At 34.7% G+C, this 20,529-nt stretch overlaps 1 protein-coding gene across 1 annotated transcript in view; it reads right to left on the bottom strand.

The window, feature by feature from the left end:
- LOC145691854 (retinol-binding protein pinta-like) overlaps positions 1-11,766 on the bottom strand; it is a 69,187-nt gene extending 57,421 nt beyond the window's left edge. Inside the window, exon 1 of the mRNA XM_081767166.1 lies at positions 11,679-11,766. Coding sequence (XP_081623292.1) covers positions 11,679-11,748 — 70 coding nt within the window. The 5' untranslated portion in view covers positions 11,749-11,766. The remainder of the gene's footprint in view (positions 1-11,678) is intronic.
- Between the last annotated feature and the right edge of the window lie 8,763 nt (positions 11,767-20,529).

Genomic DNA, 20,529 nt, shown 5'->3' with positions numbered 1-20,529 from the left:
CGTAAGGACAGAGTGCGCATGGGACGTCTACAGAGTGTCATAAGGACATGTATGCTGTACGAGTTCAAACTGGGGTCAAACGCCGCTGCAGCGGAGCGGAAGATATGGTAAGTCCACTGTGGGCAGTGCAGAGGTGGCTTAACAAGTTTAAGGACGGTGACGAAACACTCGAAGGCGCACCACGTGCCGGAAGACAAACAAATGTACAAAACGAAGATCTTCAGGTAGCAATTGAGGCGGACAGTGCCCAGACATATGAGGAACTGGGACTACAATTCAGTGTGAGTGGAGAAACCATTCGGCACCACCTCCATCAACTTGCAAAGCACTACAAGTTGGGTCGATGGGTTACACATCATTTGACTCCGAGCCAGAAGGCAACGCGGCTAGACATCTCTGTTTCTTTGCTGTCTCTTGTGAGAAAGGAGATATTTCTGAACAGGGTGTTGTGTTGACATATCATGAGAAGTGAGCCGCGTAGGAAGCTCCACGACGCTGTCATCATTGGTTAGCATCCCATGAACCGGTTCTAAAACAGCCGAAACCAGTACCGCATCAGAAGTAGGTCCTTCTGTATGTTTTGTAAAGTGCTCCTGGTAACGTGCATCAGGAACTGCCACCTGCTGGTCAGAGCATCAATGCAGCTGTGTACTATTAGCAGTTTATCTGTGTTCAAGAAAAACTCAAAACTCTGGAGTCAGCGCTTCTGAATCGCTAAGGGGTCCTCCTGTTACAGAACAACTCGCAAGTCCCACGTGGCTAGGATGAATTGGAACACCATTCTACCCCTTGGATGGGAAACGCTGTTACATCCGGCATACTCCTTGGATATTGCACCATCCAATTATCACCTGTTACATTCCATTGACAATAATCTTATAGGACTCTAGTTCAAATCCCTAGTAGAGGTGAAAATTGCACTTGATACCTTCTTCGCTTCACGGCCCAACAAGTTGTACCGGGATGGAATCTATGGTCTTCCTGAACGTTGGCAGAAGGTCTTCGATGCGGATGATGACTATTTTTGATCTTTCCAGGTAAGTCTTTAGGTGACATATCACTATTCGAAGGTGATGGGTGGAAAAGCGACAGAACTTTGTTTGTTACCTTTATAAATACGCTACTGAGTACACCTACATCCGATGTACCCTGTACAGATATCTAATTGTAGACAAACATGTAAAATTTCATTAACTGAAATCACATTTACTTGTAGAATATAGTTAATTAAATACTTGAAAGTGTTGAGTACAAAAGAAATAAAAATTGAATTTCTCTTCGTACTGAATTGTGTATAAAATACATTCGTTTTATCTTACTTGTTTCCAGTTACTAAAATATGTGAGGCTAATCAGGACATATTGGGCGGTATTCAGAGAGAATTCGTTAATTAAGTATTAACCAGGTGATTAGTTTGTGTCGTATTACCTCTGCACTAAGGAGGATGAACTTTTTGGCATCCAAAGTCTGCTTGAAGTTCAGCTAATAAGTTGATATGGATGTGATTAACATTAATATAACCCCAATATATTGAGTGAGAAAAATAAATGTGGTATCCACGGAAAACTAGATGTGATCATGCTTTGTTAGTCGATAAAATGAAAAATATATGAAATACAAAATTCGAAATATTTTCCCTGTGGTTTGACATCAAAAGAACTTATAAATAGTTACGAAATCCAATCATGATTAACGTATTTATTTCGGAGGGATGTAGTTTACGGGAATAAGTCGAAGTCAATTAAAATTAGAGACAATAGAAAGATGTTGTAATTATAAGCGAAGATATAGTTTTTGGTCTACCCCTCAAAAAACTGGAAATTTTCTACTCATCTCGCATTGTTCACTTTAAGAAACAGTTCTCCTATTGTAGAGTACTCGGTCTAATAGCTGCTTTATAGTTAATTCACCCAATGAGGTGAAAGGAAAAAAAGAAAGAAAAATAGGTAATTAATTTCCTTTGTATTCTCATAACGTTAGTTTATTGCGGCTAAGCCATGGCTAAACCAGAATACCCTCTGCTCTAAAATAATTAGCAACATGTGTTTAACTTAGGCAACTACTACGTGCTAATAAGATAATTTTAATACACTTCTGATGACCATGCGTTAGTCAAATCCTTAGTACGGCGCTAATCATGTTTCAAAACGACTCTGCATAAGACCCTTTGAGTTTTAATTGGAACGTCCTCAAGAAAATTACATGTAGGTTACCAAAACATATGCATAGCATTACCTCAAGAGTCATAAAACGCCATAGAGTATATCATATTCATTGTAAAAGAGCTTGTCCGAGGTAAAATGAAACTCAATAAACAGGTTTCGTTTCGGCGGTGATGAAACATTAAGATTTCAAACTCGTATTGTTAATTCTAAATAATTACAAAAAAGAAACAAAAAAAAAAAAAAAAAAAAACAGAACGGAAAAATGGAATCTATAGAATGGGTACAACTATTTATAGAGATACATTTTCTATTATTTAGAATCGGTTGGCTTATATAAAAATACAATCGCCCATACTTGTACTGTTTATGTAGAACTTACTCCCTTTGTTTCCTGATGAAGATGCTTACCTCACACATTAATGTTTTTAATTACTTTTCTAAGATTTGCTAATAAAACCTGTCTTAATACATAATTTCAGTATAGAGAAAATGAATTCCGAACACAGACTCAAATGATTTATCTTTGTTTTTATCAGTTTTGCCTGTCAAACTGTTTTATCAGTACAGCCTGTCAATCTCCCCCGTTAATTTATTCACTGTCGTACGGCTCACTTGTGGGTTTATATTAGGAATGGCAAATTCTGGAATTTTATCGGAAAAATTCAGGATTTCGGAAAAAATCCGGAACTCAAAAAATTTCGGATTTCGGAGAAATTCCGATGTCGGAAAAGTTCTGGAATGTGGAAAAGTTTCGGAATTCGGAAAAATCCAGAATTTAAGAAATTACAGAAATTTCCGATTCCGGAAAACTTTGGCCATCCCTGGTTTATATAGGAAGAGAATGGAAGTACTGTAGGTAACGTCTGTGTTAGACGTTGTGAATCAACTGAGAAAATATTTTTTGTCTTTGCTTCTATTTTTTTTATTGGGGGGGATAATTTTCAATTCTCGTATCTTCTTTTCATATCTGAATCACAAATCTTCAAGATTTTCAGATAAATGACCTGAATCACAAATCTTCAAGTAACTTCAAGATATTAAGTGACGTATATGTAATTTTGCTCTTGGCCCTAATTTACTCCTTAGAGAGAGACATTTCCAGTTTTCGGACTTTTGCCTTTGCTTGTACAGTTAGCGACAAAAGTTATTTAGCGAAAGTTTGATTAAATTAGTTTTGTAAATAACTGCAGAGTGGATGTACAAATTGAGTATAGTTTTCAGTAAATTAAAAATAATGTAATTTTCGCTCCCTTCCAGCCATACCATCGTTGTACGTTTCGGTCATACCACCTTTACTCCCAAATTACATTTTACCAAAGGTAAAGAACTTTTGTCGCTGACTGTAGTCTAATCCTATACTTTGGCCAAATTTCAAGTTACCATGTGTGCAAAAAGTACGTTTTAGGTTTTGATGAGTGTGTGAACGAGTGTCAAACTTTATTGTTTTTCTTTCAAAGTTTTGACAACCATATCTCGTAAATTGGCCAACTGAAAATTAACATGGAACATGACCTGATGCAGTTCAGTGACCCAGCAAATTTTCGTTTCACTATCTTTATGGGAAGCGAAACTTGAATATTCGAACAAATAACTCAGCTGCCTCATGTAAATAGGCAGACAGCGTACTCCAGATGGAGATGTTAGCTTGATGCAGTGTCGTGCGCTTTGATTGGGTCTTCAGAAAATAAACTTGTAATGCCATAGCAATAACAGCTTCGTGTAATTGAAAATAATTTCCGAATATGATTCCACACTGATAAGAAGATTGAACACATGGACACAATTGTTTCATTTCAAAGAATGGTATACTTGGAAGCTTCCCCTATTTATCGGGCTGTTGTTTGACGTAGAACATACGTTATAGGGTAAATAGCTATATCTTTAGTAATTTTCATGAATTTCAAGATTATAAACCAAATTAAAGGTAATGATCTTTAAAACCATTACAGAAGTAAACTTGCCATAAAATAAACCACTTCTAAAGAAACGCTATTTGTATGAATTTATTTCTTCTAAAACTAAATAAAATGAAATGCCTGTAAACTGTACTTTAATTTATGAATGTGATTATTTCCAAATAATTGGTAACACTTTATCTTCATTCTTTTTTTAAAAAAAGAATAATTCAAACCGATCCATTACATCAGGAAAACAAAACATAATTGAATGGTGCAATTTAAAAATCCAATACGGCACAACATGTCAAGATGGCGGAGGGACAAGTCAAGCACATCACTATCAGATTGAGATACGAGTGGTATAGGTTTATTGTTCGACGTTTGGTGCTTTAATAGAGTCTACAATCAGATCAATTTTAGAAGCTAATAGACTCTACTATTAGTCTCACCCAGGACGTTTGGTCGTACAAGACACATTTCGTATATCTTTAACTCTTGCTATTATATTTATTCACATGAAAAATAATTTTTACCGCTCTTAAAATTAGTAATAATAAACAGGCTCCAGATTTTTCGTTTCAAAGAATAATGAAGTTGGTTCAAGTATTAAATCCAGAATCATGAACAGAATCATGGAACAAACATCCTCTATCACAATTTATTAAAACTCGTTTCGCATTTCATATTATTGGCTTCCTAGTCTCTGTCATTAATCAAAACTCTTTTCTAAAGAGTCTAGAAAATTATTAATTATTATGTTGCTAGTTTCTTTAAATCTGACAGAAATGCGAGAGATATTTTATGATGTTATGCACATAACTTTGCAAACCATTATATAAAATGTGATGAGTCATTGATGAAATATATTACGATTTCAACTGTCAATATGTTGTATAATTACTGAAGTTTGTATCAGTTATCAAACATTAAATTCACAAGATCACCTTGCAACTCTAAACCAGTTACAGCTATGCCATATATTTCACTCTGAGCAATTTTCCACAATCTCATTTTCGTGTTTTAAGAACAGTTTAATAAAGATGGAAAATCAGTTATTCATTATTTTGTAATAAATATAATATCACATTAGAGTGCATGTATTTTGTACATTTGATAATGTATCTCACTGTTTTCCAAATACTGTAATTACTTTACCGTTTACGAAATCTTTTTTCTTTGAAAAGGAAGATAACTCTAGTTGAATATCATGAATGAAAAATAATAGATAAATTGAAAAAAATCTATCACTTCCGTGATCAAGTAGTATTAATCCAACGTTATAGAGAACAAGTTTCAACTAGATTATTAATAGTCAGTACTATACAGTTATAATGGTACTGTATTATAAATGAAGATAACGCTAATAGTAATTCAATGATGATCTATGAATAATTACTATATCGTTTAAAATAAATACGTATCGGTAGTTTAAAAGGTGAAGAAACTCTTGCGTAATGCGTCCAAAATGCGTCGAAGGTAAGCAGTGTCGTGAAAACTCGTGCTAGAAGCAGTTGTCGTTCAATTTGTTCGAACATTGTGAAATGAACGGAAAATACGAAGACTTTCATCAGATAAGAGAAAATTTATTGTAAATGAGTGGTTCACTATGAAAGCACTCACTTACAGGAAACTCAAAATGAAAGGAACGAGTGTTGGCAAAGTTTGAACTGCATTTGAAACCATGGTGTTTGGAATATTTTTTCAATCACCAGATGCAATCAAGTAGAAAACGAAGTTTTAAAAAAATCCCGAAACAGAGACAAAAGATATAAAAATCCTTTGCCTCTCAGAAAGAACCTTATGTGTGTGAGCAAGCACAAAATTGGATACTTCTCTTTTTAAAGGTTGCATACAAGATACAGAAAACAAAAGAAAAAACAACACAAAGCAAAACACGTTAGTGTAGTGAAAACAAGTGTCAGAATATACAATTCGATTCTTTTCGAAGCTTCAAATCGATTTCCACACAAATGTTGACAAAAATATTATGGTATTGCAGACAATACTGTAAGTGAATGTGGAATGAAAATGAAATGAAATCTTTCAGTTTAACGTCTCACGATTATGCCCTTTAGGTTAAGGGAGAAGGATGATTAATGCAAATGAATGATGATGGAAGAATTGGTGGAATGAGAATGTGGGGGAAACGGGAGTCACTGGAGAAAACCCACGAACACGAGGATTTCCACCACAAATTTATTGGCCGAGTATCGATCCAAGGACCCCATACCAAAGGTAAACACTTTACCACTGAGCCATCGTGTCCCTTTAGAAAGAAAAAATACATATTCTTCATGACCTCCCAAATGCATCCAACTTCTATATATAAATATATAAGACACACTATGTTGGCTCAATTTAGCTTCATACTGTGGATCTATTGTTATACAATAGTATAATAAAAATAAGTCAATTTTGTTAAGAAAACACAGAATCTATCATACTGTCTGAATCTTCATTCGACTGAAAATTTTCGGACCTCAATGAAAGCCAAATTACAAAAAGAGTTCGTGCTGTGAGATAAAAGGAACAGTTTCAAGCAAATTGGTACTGGATGGTCAAAACTTTGGATGAAGTAGCAGTGAGAAATTCAATGGTACGTGCTAGTAAAATGTTCGAAAATTAGTCAGAAATGCGTAATTATACATTTCTGTTGAGTTGCATTTCTTGCTGTAACCATTAAGTACTATTATTTAGAAGACTGTATAGAATTTATGTTACTACTCATTTTTTAATTCTAAATGATTCAGTCGTTATTTTAACTTGTCCTGATGAGAAGCAACATACTGATATATAAAAGTTTACATCTATATATTTAGCACAAAAGCTGATTTAACTGACTAAAAAATCAATATTTCTACTACAGTTGAAATCGATGTATGCAATAATTTTATATTGCAGAAAATGCTTAAATTGAACGAGAAAGCTATGTTATACAAGGAAAGCTTGAAGGGAAATCACAATTATTTCACGACAATCAAGGAAAGTAATATAAATATTTTGTCCTCTGTTTATTTCTCTTATTATTCTCTGTTTCTCACTTTCACATTCTCTGGGGTATTAAATACTGTATATATTTATCTGAAAGTTATGAAAGATACTAGAGTCTAAAACTGAAGATAAAAAAATCTCGCGAAATATTGAAACTAAAATATATATACATTAATTTGAAATAAACTAAATATATTCATAAAAACAAAGAACATAAAATCTTCCTAAATGTGTTTTTAGATATTTGGAGCAATTGGTCTACATTGGAAAGGCTAACAAGTATACTAATGGTTCTAATAGGAAAAAAAATATGTTTAACATTTTGAAAAGTAAAAGAAACTTACAGTGCATATTTGCAAATACTTATAGACTAAAATGTAGAAAACTGGTTGTGTGAAATGCACGTACAGTGTGGAAAGGATATAAGAATTACGAAAATGAGACAAAAAATCTCAAAATACCTTTGACACTTACAGTAAATTAAGGTTCAAGTTGATAATTAAAATATGAAGACTTATATTTACCAAGATCATCAGGCATATGAGGTTGTCTATTTAACCAGTCCTTTATATGATTCAAACCATAGTCCAATTTTTCAGGATCCTCACCATGTTCTTGAAGAAGGTAAGCCTCTCTCTCATCCGTCATTGACATGAAGGACATGATAGGATTTTCTTAAATAATAAAACAAAACGTCATTCTAGATTTGGAATTATAGTTGTTTGCTGCGTAAAAGATGCTAGGTCCAATATCGTAATTTGGAGAAAAACGGGGGTTAAATTTTTGGTTTTGTGAAGTTAGGTTCTCTTTATTTTATTAAGCTCCTTATACTGTTGACGAACGCCTGAATGTTTCAAATTATGTATCGATGTCTTCCCCATAACATATTATGATAAATGTTTTATATATAAATATATCAGAGACATCTTTGAACGAACTTAAGATGGCTGAATAGTAGAGACCGCACCTTTTTGGCCCTCTTTGTGAGTGCGGTGTGCAGAATTCTTTGTTTCATCTCCGGCCAAGTATGTTCGTCGTGAACGTTATGTCAGTGGGTTTTCTCGGGGCACTCCCGTTTCATTTCTCTTTTTCATTCCACCAACTCTTGCATCACTTCCTTTAATTGTCTCGCTTAGCCTAGAGAGCGTAATTGTGGGTCGTTGAACGGAAAGAAAAAAATGAGCTTAATATCTTTCAAACACATTTTATCTATAAACCATACTAAAACACATAAAAATAACAATTTTATAATAAAATTCTATACAGAAACTAACTCTTGCAAATGTAAAATAAATCTATAGCAATTACTAAAGAACTAAGCATATTATTACAATCTTCTCAATATAATAAATATTTAGCAATGCATCTGTGCCTTCTTCATCAACATCAAATATTACAAATCAAAAGAAGCACATGGTCAGACGGTAAACGATCACTAATTGTTGAATGATAAGTTTAATATTCATAAAAAGAAGAACAACAGAAATTCTGCAGTTCTTAACGAAACTTTCAGGCGGCGATCATAGAACCGGGCTGAGATCGTGCAAATTCCGTACTGCCTGAGAAGAAGTAGAACGGCAGTGTGCAGTGAACCTGGCAGACGGTGATAATGTAAAATGAGCGACCTGGAATAGAGCAAGTTGTTGCTCTCGGTTATATAGTGTGAGTTAACAAAAGTGCAAAGTGTGTTGAGTGTGTCGCGAAGGATAGTGTTCAAGATGAAGACGGCCTAGAAACTCACACCGAAACGTCATCGGCGAGGAGGAATAGTGATCGGAAGATGACTCTCGCTGTTACTAGTCGCGTCACTCTCTGTGATTACTGACATTTAAAGGACCGTGTGAATCCTATGGCCCAGTTGTAGTTTCCGAACAATGATACCACGCTCTAAAATGGTATTGTGAACATTCACATTGCCGGAGTGTTTCAGGTTATTCAGTTAAGTTAATCAGTTTATATGTTCAATAGCGTCTATTACCCGTTTCGTTGGGTTAAACAAAACAAGAAGAAAATAATATGTAATATGTTCCGTTAGTCAGTCACATTTTATTATTTCTAACGTGCTCTCAAATCCATAGAAAGAAAGAAAATATAATGACAAGTAATCTATACAAATAAAAATTAAATATTTCCTCTGTGAGCTGAATTTCGATTTAAACGTCAAGGGAAGTGTAAATGTTCATCTCAGCGACCCTGAAAATTATGGATTCGACACTAATATCGGTCATTTTCGGAATTTTGTATATATATATATATATATATATATATATATATATATATATATATATATATATATATATATATATCCCATCTCCTCTCTCAAGTTGTGGGGCTGAATTTGGATATAAACGGCATCGTAAGTGTCCTTGTGCGTCTCAGCGACGGCGAAGGCTATGGACGACACTAACACAAGTCATTTTCGATCGTTTATATATATATATATATATATATATATATATATATATATATATATTTGGTCTAGGAATTAATTCGTGCGGGTGGACAAGAGATGGCGCAACGAACGGAGCGTCCCACAGTTCCGTGTATCCACATATGTGTTGCAAACCCCTGTCATCGCGTATCGTTCGTAGTATAGGGCAGTGGATTAAAGCGTCAACAACACCAGTTTGTAGTTAAGTGAACATGGCGCAATTTGTGCCTGACAAAGTGTTTTTGCGGGGTGTCCTGCTGCATTACTTTAACATGCAGAAAAGTGCGACTGAAAGTCATCGTATTTTGGTGGAAGTGTATGGTGACCATGCTCTAGCTGAGCGAACGTGTCAGAAGTGGTTTGCACGGTTTAGAAGTGGTGATTTCGGCTTGGCAGACCAAGAGCGAGCTGGACAGCCAAAAAAATTTCAAGACGAAGAATTGACAGCATTGCTCGAGCAGGATTCGTGTCAAACGCAGGAACAACTTGCAGCAGCATTAGGCGTTGATCAAACAACAGTCTCCAAACGCTTGAAAGCCATGGGAATGATTCAAAAGATGTCACATTGTGTTCCACATGAATTGAAAGACAGAGACGTTGAAAGACGAAAAACCATTTGCGAATTGCTGCTTCAACGACAGAGCAGAAAGGGGTTTCTGCATCGAATTATTACGGGTGATGAGAAGTGGATCCATTACGAGAACCCTAAACGAAAAAAGGCCTGGGTGAAACCAGGTGAACCAGGTCCATCACAACCAAAACGAGATATTCACTGTGCAAAGGTTATGCTGTGCATATGGTGGGATATGAAAGGTGTGGTGTACTATGAGCTGCTGCAACCGGGTGAAACTATGAATGGAGAACGTTATCGACGACAATTAATGCGTTTGAAGCAAGCTCTGGCCAGAACACGACCAGAATGGGAGAACAGACATGATAAACTTATTGTTCAACATGATAACGCTCGCCCACATGTCGCAAAACCGGTCAAAACCTATTTAGAAAATGTCGGATGGGAAGTTTTACCCCACCCGCCGTATTCACCAGACGTTGCTCCTTCGGACTACTACTTGTTCGATTGCATGAACAACGATTTGATTGGACAGCGGTTTACTTCTTCAGAAGATATCGAAACATGGGTCTCTGACTGGATCGCTTCCAAGGATGAGGACTTCTTTCGCCACGGAATCCGTACATTGCCTGACAGATGGGCGAAAGTGGTGGCTAGCGATGGACAATATTTTTCTTAAGGTATTTATGTATTTTGTGTTTGTACTACAGCTTCAATGTGTGCGTACCAACCGCACGAATTAATTCCTAGACCAATATATATATATATATATATATATATATATATATATATATATATATATATATATATATATATATAGATAGATAGATAGATAGATAGATAGATAGATATAGATATAGATAGATAGATAGATAGATATAGCTATAGATATATATACCCTTTCCTTCCCTCAAGACGCGGGGATGAATTTGGATTTAAATGACATTGGAAGTGTCACTGTTCATCTCAGTGACCCCGGAAACTATGCATTCAACACTGATATCGGTCATTTTCGATCATTTTGAAATCTCCCCTCCCCCTCTCCTAAGTTTCACCATCAAAATGATGACAGTAGGATCGGCTGCGTTTGACCAGTGGGCGGCCATATCTTTGTTTTGATGCTTAACTGCGTAAATTTCTGCGAAGTCTGTCTGCAGAACCACTTCATAGGCATGGAGCTGAGCTCCATTTTCATTTCTTCTTTGAAGGTGCCCAGTTCCCGGTTTTGTTTTCTTACGTTGTATGTGTGACGCCGATATACTAGTAATAATTTCTCTATTTCTGCCACATATGATTGAAAGTCACAATGAACAGTTTCCAACCAATTCCTCAGGATTTTCTGGTTCATACAACAGACCTTGGGATTAGACTAATTTACATTATATGACATAGAGTAACATGGTACTTAATATGTAATGCATATTATTATTCGCCGTGACGTACGTACAAATACCGTTATGTTACGTACGTCACGCATTTAGTTCGTTAGTCGAGCACTTTATTGGTTAACCAGATGTCACAAAATTTGCTGTAAATTCCTACTGTTAGAAGGTATAATCTATTTGAGTAATTTAGCGAATGACAGTTGCCTATTCGTTTTTAATTGTACAGGATAAACTTACCCTCCTTTTCCGTGACGTACGTAACATAACATTTGGTCTTTTCGATGATAGTAGCTATCCATACTATCATACAGCTGACAATTTCTGTTTTGGCCTGGAAGGTAAAATTCCATAGACAACATTTCTATGAAGAAGGTTGAAACTATTGCACACATGCTCAGTGAAAAAATAACTAATCAATGCACTTGTCTTTCCCTTTACAACAGCACATTAATACACTTTCTGTTACAAAGAACCTGAATTACTTTACATTAAACAACAATTTCATAAAAATTTTTGCAAAACCAGTAACAACATTTCATTCCCTTTCTATTGATGTATACTAAGTTATGGGGGAAGCATTATGGTTTTTGACCTTCAGTGTCCTGACTTACTTGCTTTCACCCATGAGCAACATTCTGCGCCAACACCATGTCTCAAATGCTTCTAACTTGGATATTTCAGCTTTTCTCAATGTCCAAGTCTCTGATCCGTAAAGCGCCACGTTCCATACCAGACTCTTAATAAATCGTTTTGGAACGTTCAACGACACATTTCTTTATAAATGACAATGACAAATAAAAGTTAAATAATCGAGTTCTGATTCCGAATTACCACGTTCCATTTATTTTTTTCCTAATGTATGATAAATGGAGAAAATTGCCTATTCCGTATCATAATACTAATTCCTCTATATATACCAATACAGTTATATACAATAAAACGAAAATACGTTACTAGAAAGTGAACTTGAAATGTTCTTCAGCGTACAGCACCTTCTTAAGAATGACTTTATGTAATTAGTGATATGATTATAATGACGAGGGTACTATGGCTCGTTATTATAATAGAACCAAGAGAGTGGCGTCTCCCTTGCTTCCTGTGGCGTCCTCTCTGATTCCAAACTTTTCGAAAAATATAATTTCTACAATTTCTAGGCTTTTATCAGAACTATAATAATAAGAGAGCATACGTGTATTTCCCTATGTATGGCTTTTTGATCTAGCATAGAATGAGTGGGATGATTGGGACAAAGTTGTAGGACCATAGTTCTTCGTCTTACAGTTCAATAATAATAATAATAATAATAATAATAATAATAATAATAATAATAATAATAATAATAATAATAATAAGTTTGAGTGCGATGAACATGCATATTGATGTGCTATAATATTCAGAGTGCAACTGCAAATTCTATTTATATGTACAGGAGGAACATGAAGCATAATTCTTAACATTTGTCCAGTTGGAACAATCATGGAATTGCATAAAGGAACATTCTCAGCCTGCTCCCGCCAAATAGGCAAATTAGAAGAAGAAAAATACACAAGTTTTAAAAATTATCTAGATTGGACATCTAATGTATGTAATTAATTTTAAACATTCTACATTTAACAACACAAAAATTAAAAAGAACATGTGAATGGGGAAATACCAAGTACGGCAATAACATTTTTTAGGGATGAAGCTCTTCGAAACACCAGAAAAGAATGCACTCTTATAATTATTACTCCATACCTACAAATTAATTTTATATTTTTCAACAATTGTTGAAAATTAAAATTTTAAATTATTTTAAGAATATATTTTTAAAATATTTTATTTTTCAGAGGATCAGACGAAAAGCTATTCATTCTACAAGTTTGATTCCAAATGTCCCAGTTATTCAACTCTAGAAACAAGAAGCGAATCATGGTTCTCATGGCGGAATATGGCCGCTTTTGTTCTCGAAAAATAGGAGAGAAAATTGTTTTCGGAGCTTCGTGGAGAGCAAATTCTACATGCTTTGTTTCATTATGGCAACTTTTATGGGGTATAGTCATAACCCCTTTGTATATGTAAATAGATAAATTTATTTTTTAGTTTTTCACAGTAGTCCAAATAGCTATGGTTCTTCAAGTTTGGTTCCAATCAACACCGTCTTTCTAGGCTAGACTCAAGAGCCGAAAATCTAACCGAAATCTATCGACAACAATCAGCAGGTGTGCCCAAAAAAGACACGCCTAAATGTCGCACTTCCTTTTGTACACAAACGAGACTTTCTTCAAAAACGTGTATAGACGATGCATTAACGATTGAGACCATCCGATGCCGATCGGCGTTGTTGGAAGCTAGCCCCTAAACAAGATAGCCAATATTTTACACTTTCTGTAGTGCACAAACAAAAACTGCGTGCTCAAACGTACTTTAACGTTGAACTAACAATTGAGACCATCGTGGCGCCAATCAGTGTTGATTGAGGGGCAGGGGCCTAAACTAGATACGCCAATATTTCACAGTTTCGTTACTCAGAATCAAAACTTCTGAGTGCATAAACGATGCAGTAACAGTTGGAACTATTTTGGTGAAATTTGGAAAAGATGGTGTGGGCCTGCCTGAATGGACGAGAAACATTACCAGGGTTGGTATGCATCAAGTATGATGGGAGATCACTAATGTTAATGACTAATACTAGGTAGTCGTAACATACACAAGAGGCATAGTAAACGTCCAAAATAAACTAGATTTGTATAAAAATATTTCAGAAACATTTTATGTTCCTCTGTATTGATTTACTATTGACAGAAACTACTATAGACAAATTCATATTGTTTAGGTCTCATAACAAGCTAAGTGCATATGGTAGTGAATGCTACATTAAAAAATCTAAAGGTGCTGCTGGCACAAGAAAAGATGATATATTCTTTTTGAATTCTTCGAATGTCGTGGGAAATATTCATTTTTATATAAAGAGAACTTAAAAAGTTGAAATTTGGTTTTCATTGTATTCAGCACATAAAAGTATATTCAATTAAAACAAAATAATGCTGAAGGAAACGATAATGATCCGAAATGAACGAAATGGTGGAATAAAGAAAATGTGAGGAGAACCCCGAGTAAGCCCACTCAAGACGGTGCTTGTCTACGTTTCAATACTAGATAGCATGCAATACAAATAGAAAAACAATAATTTATCATACCGTAAAGGTACTTCATGTAGAGGGTAAATATTACAAATAAGCTTTTGAACAATTTTTAATGAATCCTTGTATGTTTCGGTGTAAATAAACGATGGACTAAGTAAATTGGGCCAAATTTACACACCAAATATGTATTCTAGTAAACGAAAAAATGTGGTCGATTACGAAACAGTCATATTTATTTATACTAAAAGTAGATCAATTATCCATTCACATATAAGATTGTTTTCTAAAGTGAGAGTTTACATTGTATTTAATTCTACTGAAAACAAGTTGACACAGATGAAAAGGAAATATGTAAGAAAAAAAATAATGTTATTGGAATAACTGACGTTTTAGCATGAAAAGTAGAAGTACTTACGTATCATCGGCCAAAGTAACTTCTTTAAAAAGAAAAGATAGTATTAACTTTGCACCTTTACTTTCCTTCTATTCTGCTTAACTTTTTTCTTCAATTATTTGCGTGGGAATTCACGTTGAGTTTTATAACCTTGTGACAATTCTAAACTTACACGTAAGGACGTCTTTACACGTGGCGTTTATTAATTCACATGTGTTCTCAACTTTCAGAATCAGAGAATTCAGTACTTCCTTATCATTTTCCTCCTTTTAAATCCTGCAAGACATTACTGAGATTATGATGTGTAATTCTTGAGGCAACTGTGTTCTAATATATTATTATTATTATTATTATTATTATTATTATTATTATTATTATTATTATTATTATTATTATTATTATTATTATTATTATTTTCTCGGCCTTTGGCCCCGTTCTCGCTCATTTCTTCATGGTCTTCCTTTCTTTTCTGGCCAATTTCCATCTATGAGTGACTGTCCCTGCCTCCTCGTGGTCGGGCTGGTAACACTGCGAGCAGTAAGTCATCTTTCCAACCTTTATGGTGGGAAGTGTGTCGCAGAAGGGTTCCCAGTGGCTAAAAGGGAACGTCTATCTTTTCTCTCTATATACACCTCACTTGGTAGGCTGGGTCATGTAGTCTTTTTCTTTTTTAGATCCTAATGTAGGTCGAGAAGCGATTTTTTAAATATTGTGTAACTTTGTGTAATTTTGTTCACTTTGTTTAATTTCTGTTAGTTCTCACATTAAGGCCAGTAATGTGTAGAATTGTCTTGTATATATGCAAGTGAATATATAACTTATTCAATAGACAATATATTATGGCTCCTACTGGCGAGAATTGTCCTTTTTGTAGTCAGCCCATTTATGGTAGACAAAAGTCCATCAAATGTAATACTTGCTTAATAAAGTGTCATTTTGCATGCGTTGAATCATATTCGAAAATGGACAGTAGTTCCATTCAGCTATCTGAATTTTTATGTAATAATTGTATACAGGGTGACAGGGTGACAGGGTGACAGGGTTTCTGAAATATCTCATAAAGATGGTAACTTTGGAGATTTTGGAAAGTTAATTTGAAGATTCTTTGGAGAAAATTTTTGAAAATAAACTGAATGATCTGAAGAGAGTATTTCTAAGGGAATTTGAAAGTTTGAAAGAGGAAATAGTGCAATTAAGGTCTCAAAACGAAAAACTTAATGAATTACTTTTGAATAAATCCTGTAATTGTTTGAGGAATGTATCAGTAGAACCTTTTCATAAAAATCCTAAGGTTATTGATATAAGTGATCCTGATCATTTCCCAGAATTAACTAGAAATGAGAATATACAATTTTTAGACTCTAATCAGGAAGAAGTTGAGTTTGATGCGAACAAAGATCAATGGGTTCAAGTTATTTCACGTAATAAAAGGAGATTAGAGAACAAAAGATCAAAAGAGACAGATAATAGAGGAAATTTGAGCACTGGTTTAAATAGAAATCAACGTTCTGACAAAATTGATTTGGTTGCTAAAACTAGAAAAACGGCATTATTTGTTACTAGATTTGATCCATTAGTGAAAGAAAGTCATATTGAGACTATTGTGAGTGATAGAAATGTAACCTATGTCAGATGTACTAGACTAAAACTAAATACGATATCTATGCCTCTTTTCATTTTGAAGTGTCTGAAGCTGACTTTGGAATTATTAATGATCCTACGATTTGGTCCAGTGGTATATTAATCGGCCCGTTTTATGGAAACCTCTTAACAACTAATTCTGAAAATCAAATAAATAATGTTAATAACAATAACTAGTTCAATGTGGAAGTCTATATTTTGTATCAAAATCTTCGGAAACTTAGAACAAAAAGTAATATATTTGTTCTTCTGTTGCCGACTGCTCTTTTGATATTATTGCTGTAACTGAGTCATGGTTTAATAATAAACAACATACTGATGACTATTTTCCTGAAACTTATAAATGTTTTCTCACCGATAGAAATTATATTACTGATCAGTGTAGCAGAGGTGGGAGTGTTTTGCTAGCAAATATAAATTGTCAAAGGAGATTTGACTTGGAATCTGAAATTGAGTATGTTTGGATTGAGATTGATACATTCAATGGGAAAAAGTTATTAGTTACATGTTGTTATTTTCATGCAACTTATTCTGTTACAAGTTTTATGAACTCTCTTAATTATATTGTTTCCAAAGTAAACTTTTTGAACTATGAAGTAATGATTACTGGTGATTTTAATATATCCAAAGTTGACTGGACGAATAGAAATCTTTTAAATGTTATAAACTATTATTCTAAAATCAAGGCTAAAATTCTATTTAATTTCTTAGATGAATGAATTTGAACGTTGATTCAGGAACGTCTGGTCTTAATTTAATTTTGTACAACACCTATGTTCAATCTAATAATTCTGTAGTATCTCTGGTTCCGCCTGATCAGTACATCGATCCGATTGAGATTATTATTAAATTATCATCTCTAATACAGGAGATAACAAGTGATAGCTTTTTGTTATATCAAAAGGGTGATTATCTTTCTTTATATAAAGAAGTCCATGGGATTCCTTGGGCCAATATTGTGTTGAATCCAGATATTGATATTATTGCTCAAAATATTAATGATGTTATATTGAATGCAATTAGGAATAATGTTCCTTTAGAAACCAAATCAATTTCTAAATATCCAAGATGGTATTCTCGTAATCTAATTTATTTGCTTAAAAAATAAATAATGCTCATAAGAAGTATAAAAGAACCCAATCTCTTCAAGATTATAATGTATTCTCTAAATCTCGTTCTGATTTTAAGAAGCAACTTACTATTGATAAAACTAAATATTATAATAAAATTGAGAATAGTTTTAAAAATATCCTGAAAGATTTAGGAAGTATACGAATAATAAAATAAATGCTAAAGATGGAAAAAAGCAATATTAGTAGACGACAAATTCCTCTCTGATTCTCGACTGTCACCTGAAGCTTTGGCCAAGCAATTTGTAGCTGTTTATCATAAAAATGAAATTAATGTGAATGATGATAATGATACTTTTATTGCCAGTCAATTTCGTAGTGACTAAATACAGGTAATTGATGTTCTACTAAACAGGTGATTGATGTTATTAAAACTTTATATGTTAAAGCTTCTGTAGATCTTGATCAAATTCCGATTTTTATAATTATAGGTATATCTGAAATAATTGCACCAATTTTGACATTGTTTAAGTGGAAAAAGTGAAAATGAAATGAAATCTTTAAGTTTAACGTCCCACGCTTATGCCGGTTAGGCTAAAGGAGACGGTGATGATGATTAATGAATGAAATGGTGGAATGAAGAAAGTGGGAGGAAACGGGAGAACCCCGAGAAAACCCCCACACACGGTGTTTGTCCACCACAAAGTTAACTTGGCGGAAGTCTGGGATCGAACCCGGGACCCCAAGCACCAGAGGTGAACGCTCTACCACTGAGCCACCGCGGCCCCTCTTATATTGTGCATATGTTCTATCCCATTTGGAATTTGCTAGTTTAATTTGGAATCGTAATCTTACTAGTATCACTCAAGTTCTCGAGTCAGTCCAGATTTCTTTCTTGGCTTGGTTAAAATATAAATTTAAATTTTCTGAAATTTCTGAGTTTTACGTCCCACGGTTATGCTGGTTAGGCTAAAGGAGACGGTGATGATGAAAGATGAATAAAATGGTGGAATGAAGAAAGTGGGAAAACGGGAGAACCCCGAGGAAACCCACGCACACGGTGTTCGTCCACCACAAAGTTCACTTGGCGGGAGCAGGGTTTGAACCCGAGACTCCAAGCACCAGAGGTGAACGCTCTGCCACTGAGTCACCGCAGCCCCACAAAATATAAATTTAAATTACACGATATGACTAATAGGGAGATTCTTGCTAAGCAGGATTTACTAGCTTTTGAAGTTCGGCGAAATCTAAGGCAAATCAAACTTATTCATGATATAATACACGCAAGAGTGAATTTAATTGAATATTTATGTATTAAAGTTCCCCATATAATTCTAGGATTTACCGTTGTATATTATGTAACAATCAATTGGTTGGTTTCCGACTATTTACTAGTGTTAACAATATAAATAAAAATCTCGTAAAATTGATTTATTTGATCCGAATTTTACTCTACTCAAAAAACAATATTTGGTATGCTTTATTTATAGTCGAGTCAAAATAGGGTTTGACCTGGGCAAAATTGCAACCTTTAGTTTTACACCTGTATTTTGTTTAGGTACCCCACCTGATGAAAATATCCAAAATCCGACAAAATCGGACCATGGGAACACTTCCAAAAACGGGTTTCAAAATGGCGGACCATGGTTTTTCGAAAAAATCGTAGACCTTTACGTTGGCGGCTCTAGTAGTCCTCTTAATTGACACAGAAACATGAATGATACCTCGTTGAAACGCTCATAGACAACAAATGCCAACGAAGTGACTTTTGTACCCATCATGCCCAACCCCTAGAAAAAGAAGAAGAAGAAAGTGGATTTTTTTTGTTTTTTCTCTTCTAAATTGATATTTCTTGGACCCTTGCAACACTGTACGTCCTCATACGCCTTCAGAAAAATTCTCACGCGTAGACCAGATATTGGTAACAATAACATTAAAAAACGAAGGACGTAGGTTCAACAGTAAGGGAGATAAAAATTCGGAACCGCGGACCAAGGAGGTCACTCTGTATATTTTTTACAGTGGTTTAACTTATGTTTCTTAGATCTAGCATCCTCCCTAATTGTCACAGGGACATGAAGCATACCGCATTGGAAAGCTTATGGAACCCCCTTGCCAACGACGTATCGTTTGTGCCCCCTGTGCCCAACCTGTAGAAAAAGAAGAAGAAGAAACCTTGAAAAATTGGGAAAATCTACACTTTTACCTTTCTTGGGCTTTGGCAACACTGATAATCGTTGTACGCTTGAAAAAATCTTGTTTCTTTCTTTAAATCAAAGGTCGCTTTAATATAAGTACTATACATAAAACAAAAATATTCTTAAGCAAAAGAATGGGAATAACGAAAGACTTTGGGAGGAAAATTACACATCTACATCGTCATTGCCTAAGCTAACACTGTCCTCACCATATTCATTTAAACATTTAAAACATTCAGTTTCTTGGCACACACCACAAGAAATAGCAAATAGAAGGTCATACCATAATACAGTGTACAAGACAATTCGTTTTATAGAAACATAACACCTATATATAAAGCAAAAATATTCGAAAGCAAAAGAATGGGAAGACGAAAGACTTTTGGAGGCTAATTACACATCTACATCGTCATCGCCTACGCTAACACTGTCCTCACTATATTCATTTAAACAGTTAAAACATTCAGTTTCTTGTCAGACACCACAAGCAATAGCACATGGAAGGCCATGCTTTCTGCAAGTACAATGCGTCGTTGCACACCCGGTAACACAGTTGCAATAAACAATGGTGAGCAAATTCGCTGGAGCTGGTGGTAGATCACATAAGATTGGGTGGAGCTCACCATTCCTTTCTTGCCAGCCCCATTCTGTAGCGTTTGC

This window comes from Thermobia domestica, chromosome 8, assembly GCF_964235325.1.
Source record: "Thermobia domestica chromosome 8, izTheDome1.hap1.1, whole genome shotgun sequence".
Lineage (NCBI taxonomy): Eukaryota > Metazoa > Arthropoda > Insecta > Zygentoma > Lepismatidae > Thermobia > Thermobia domestica.
Note: the sequence above shows the minus strand (reverse complement) of the source record. Positions and strands in the feature narration are given on the sequence as shown.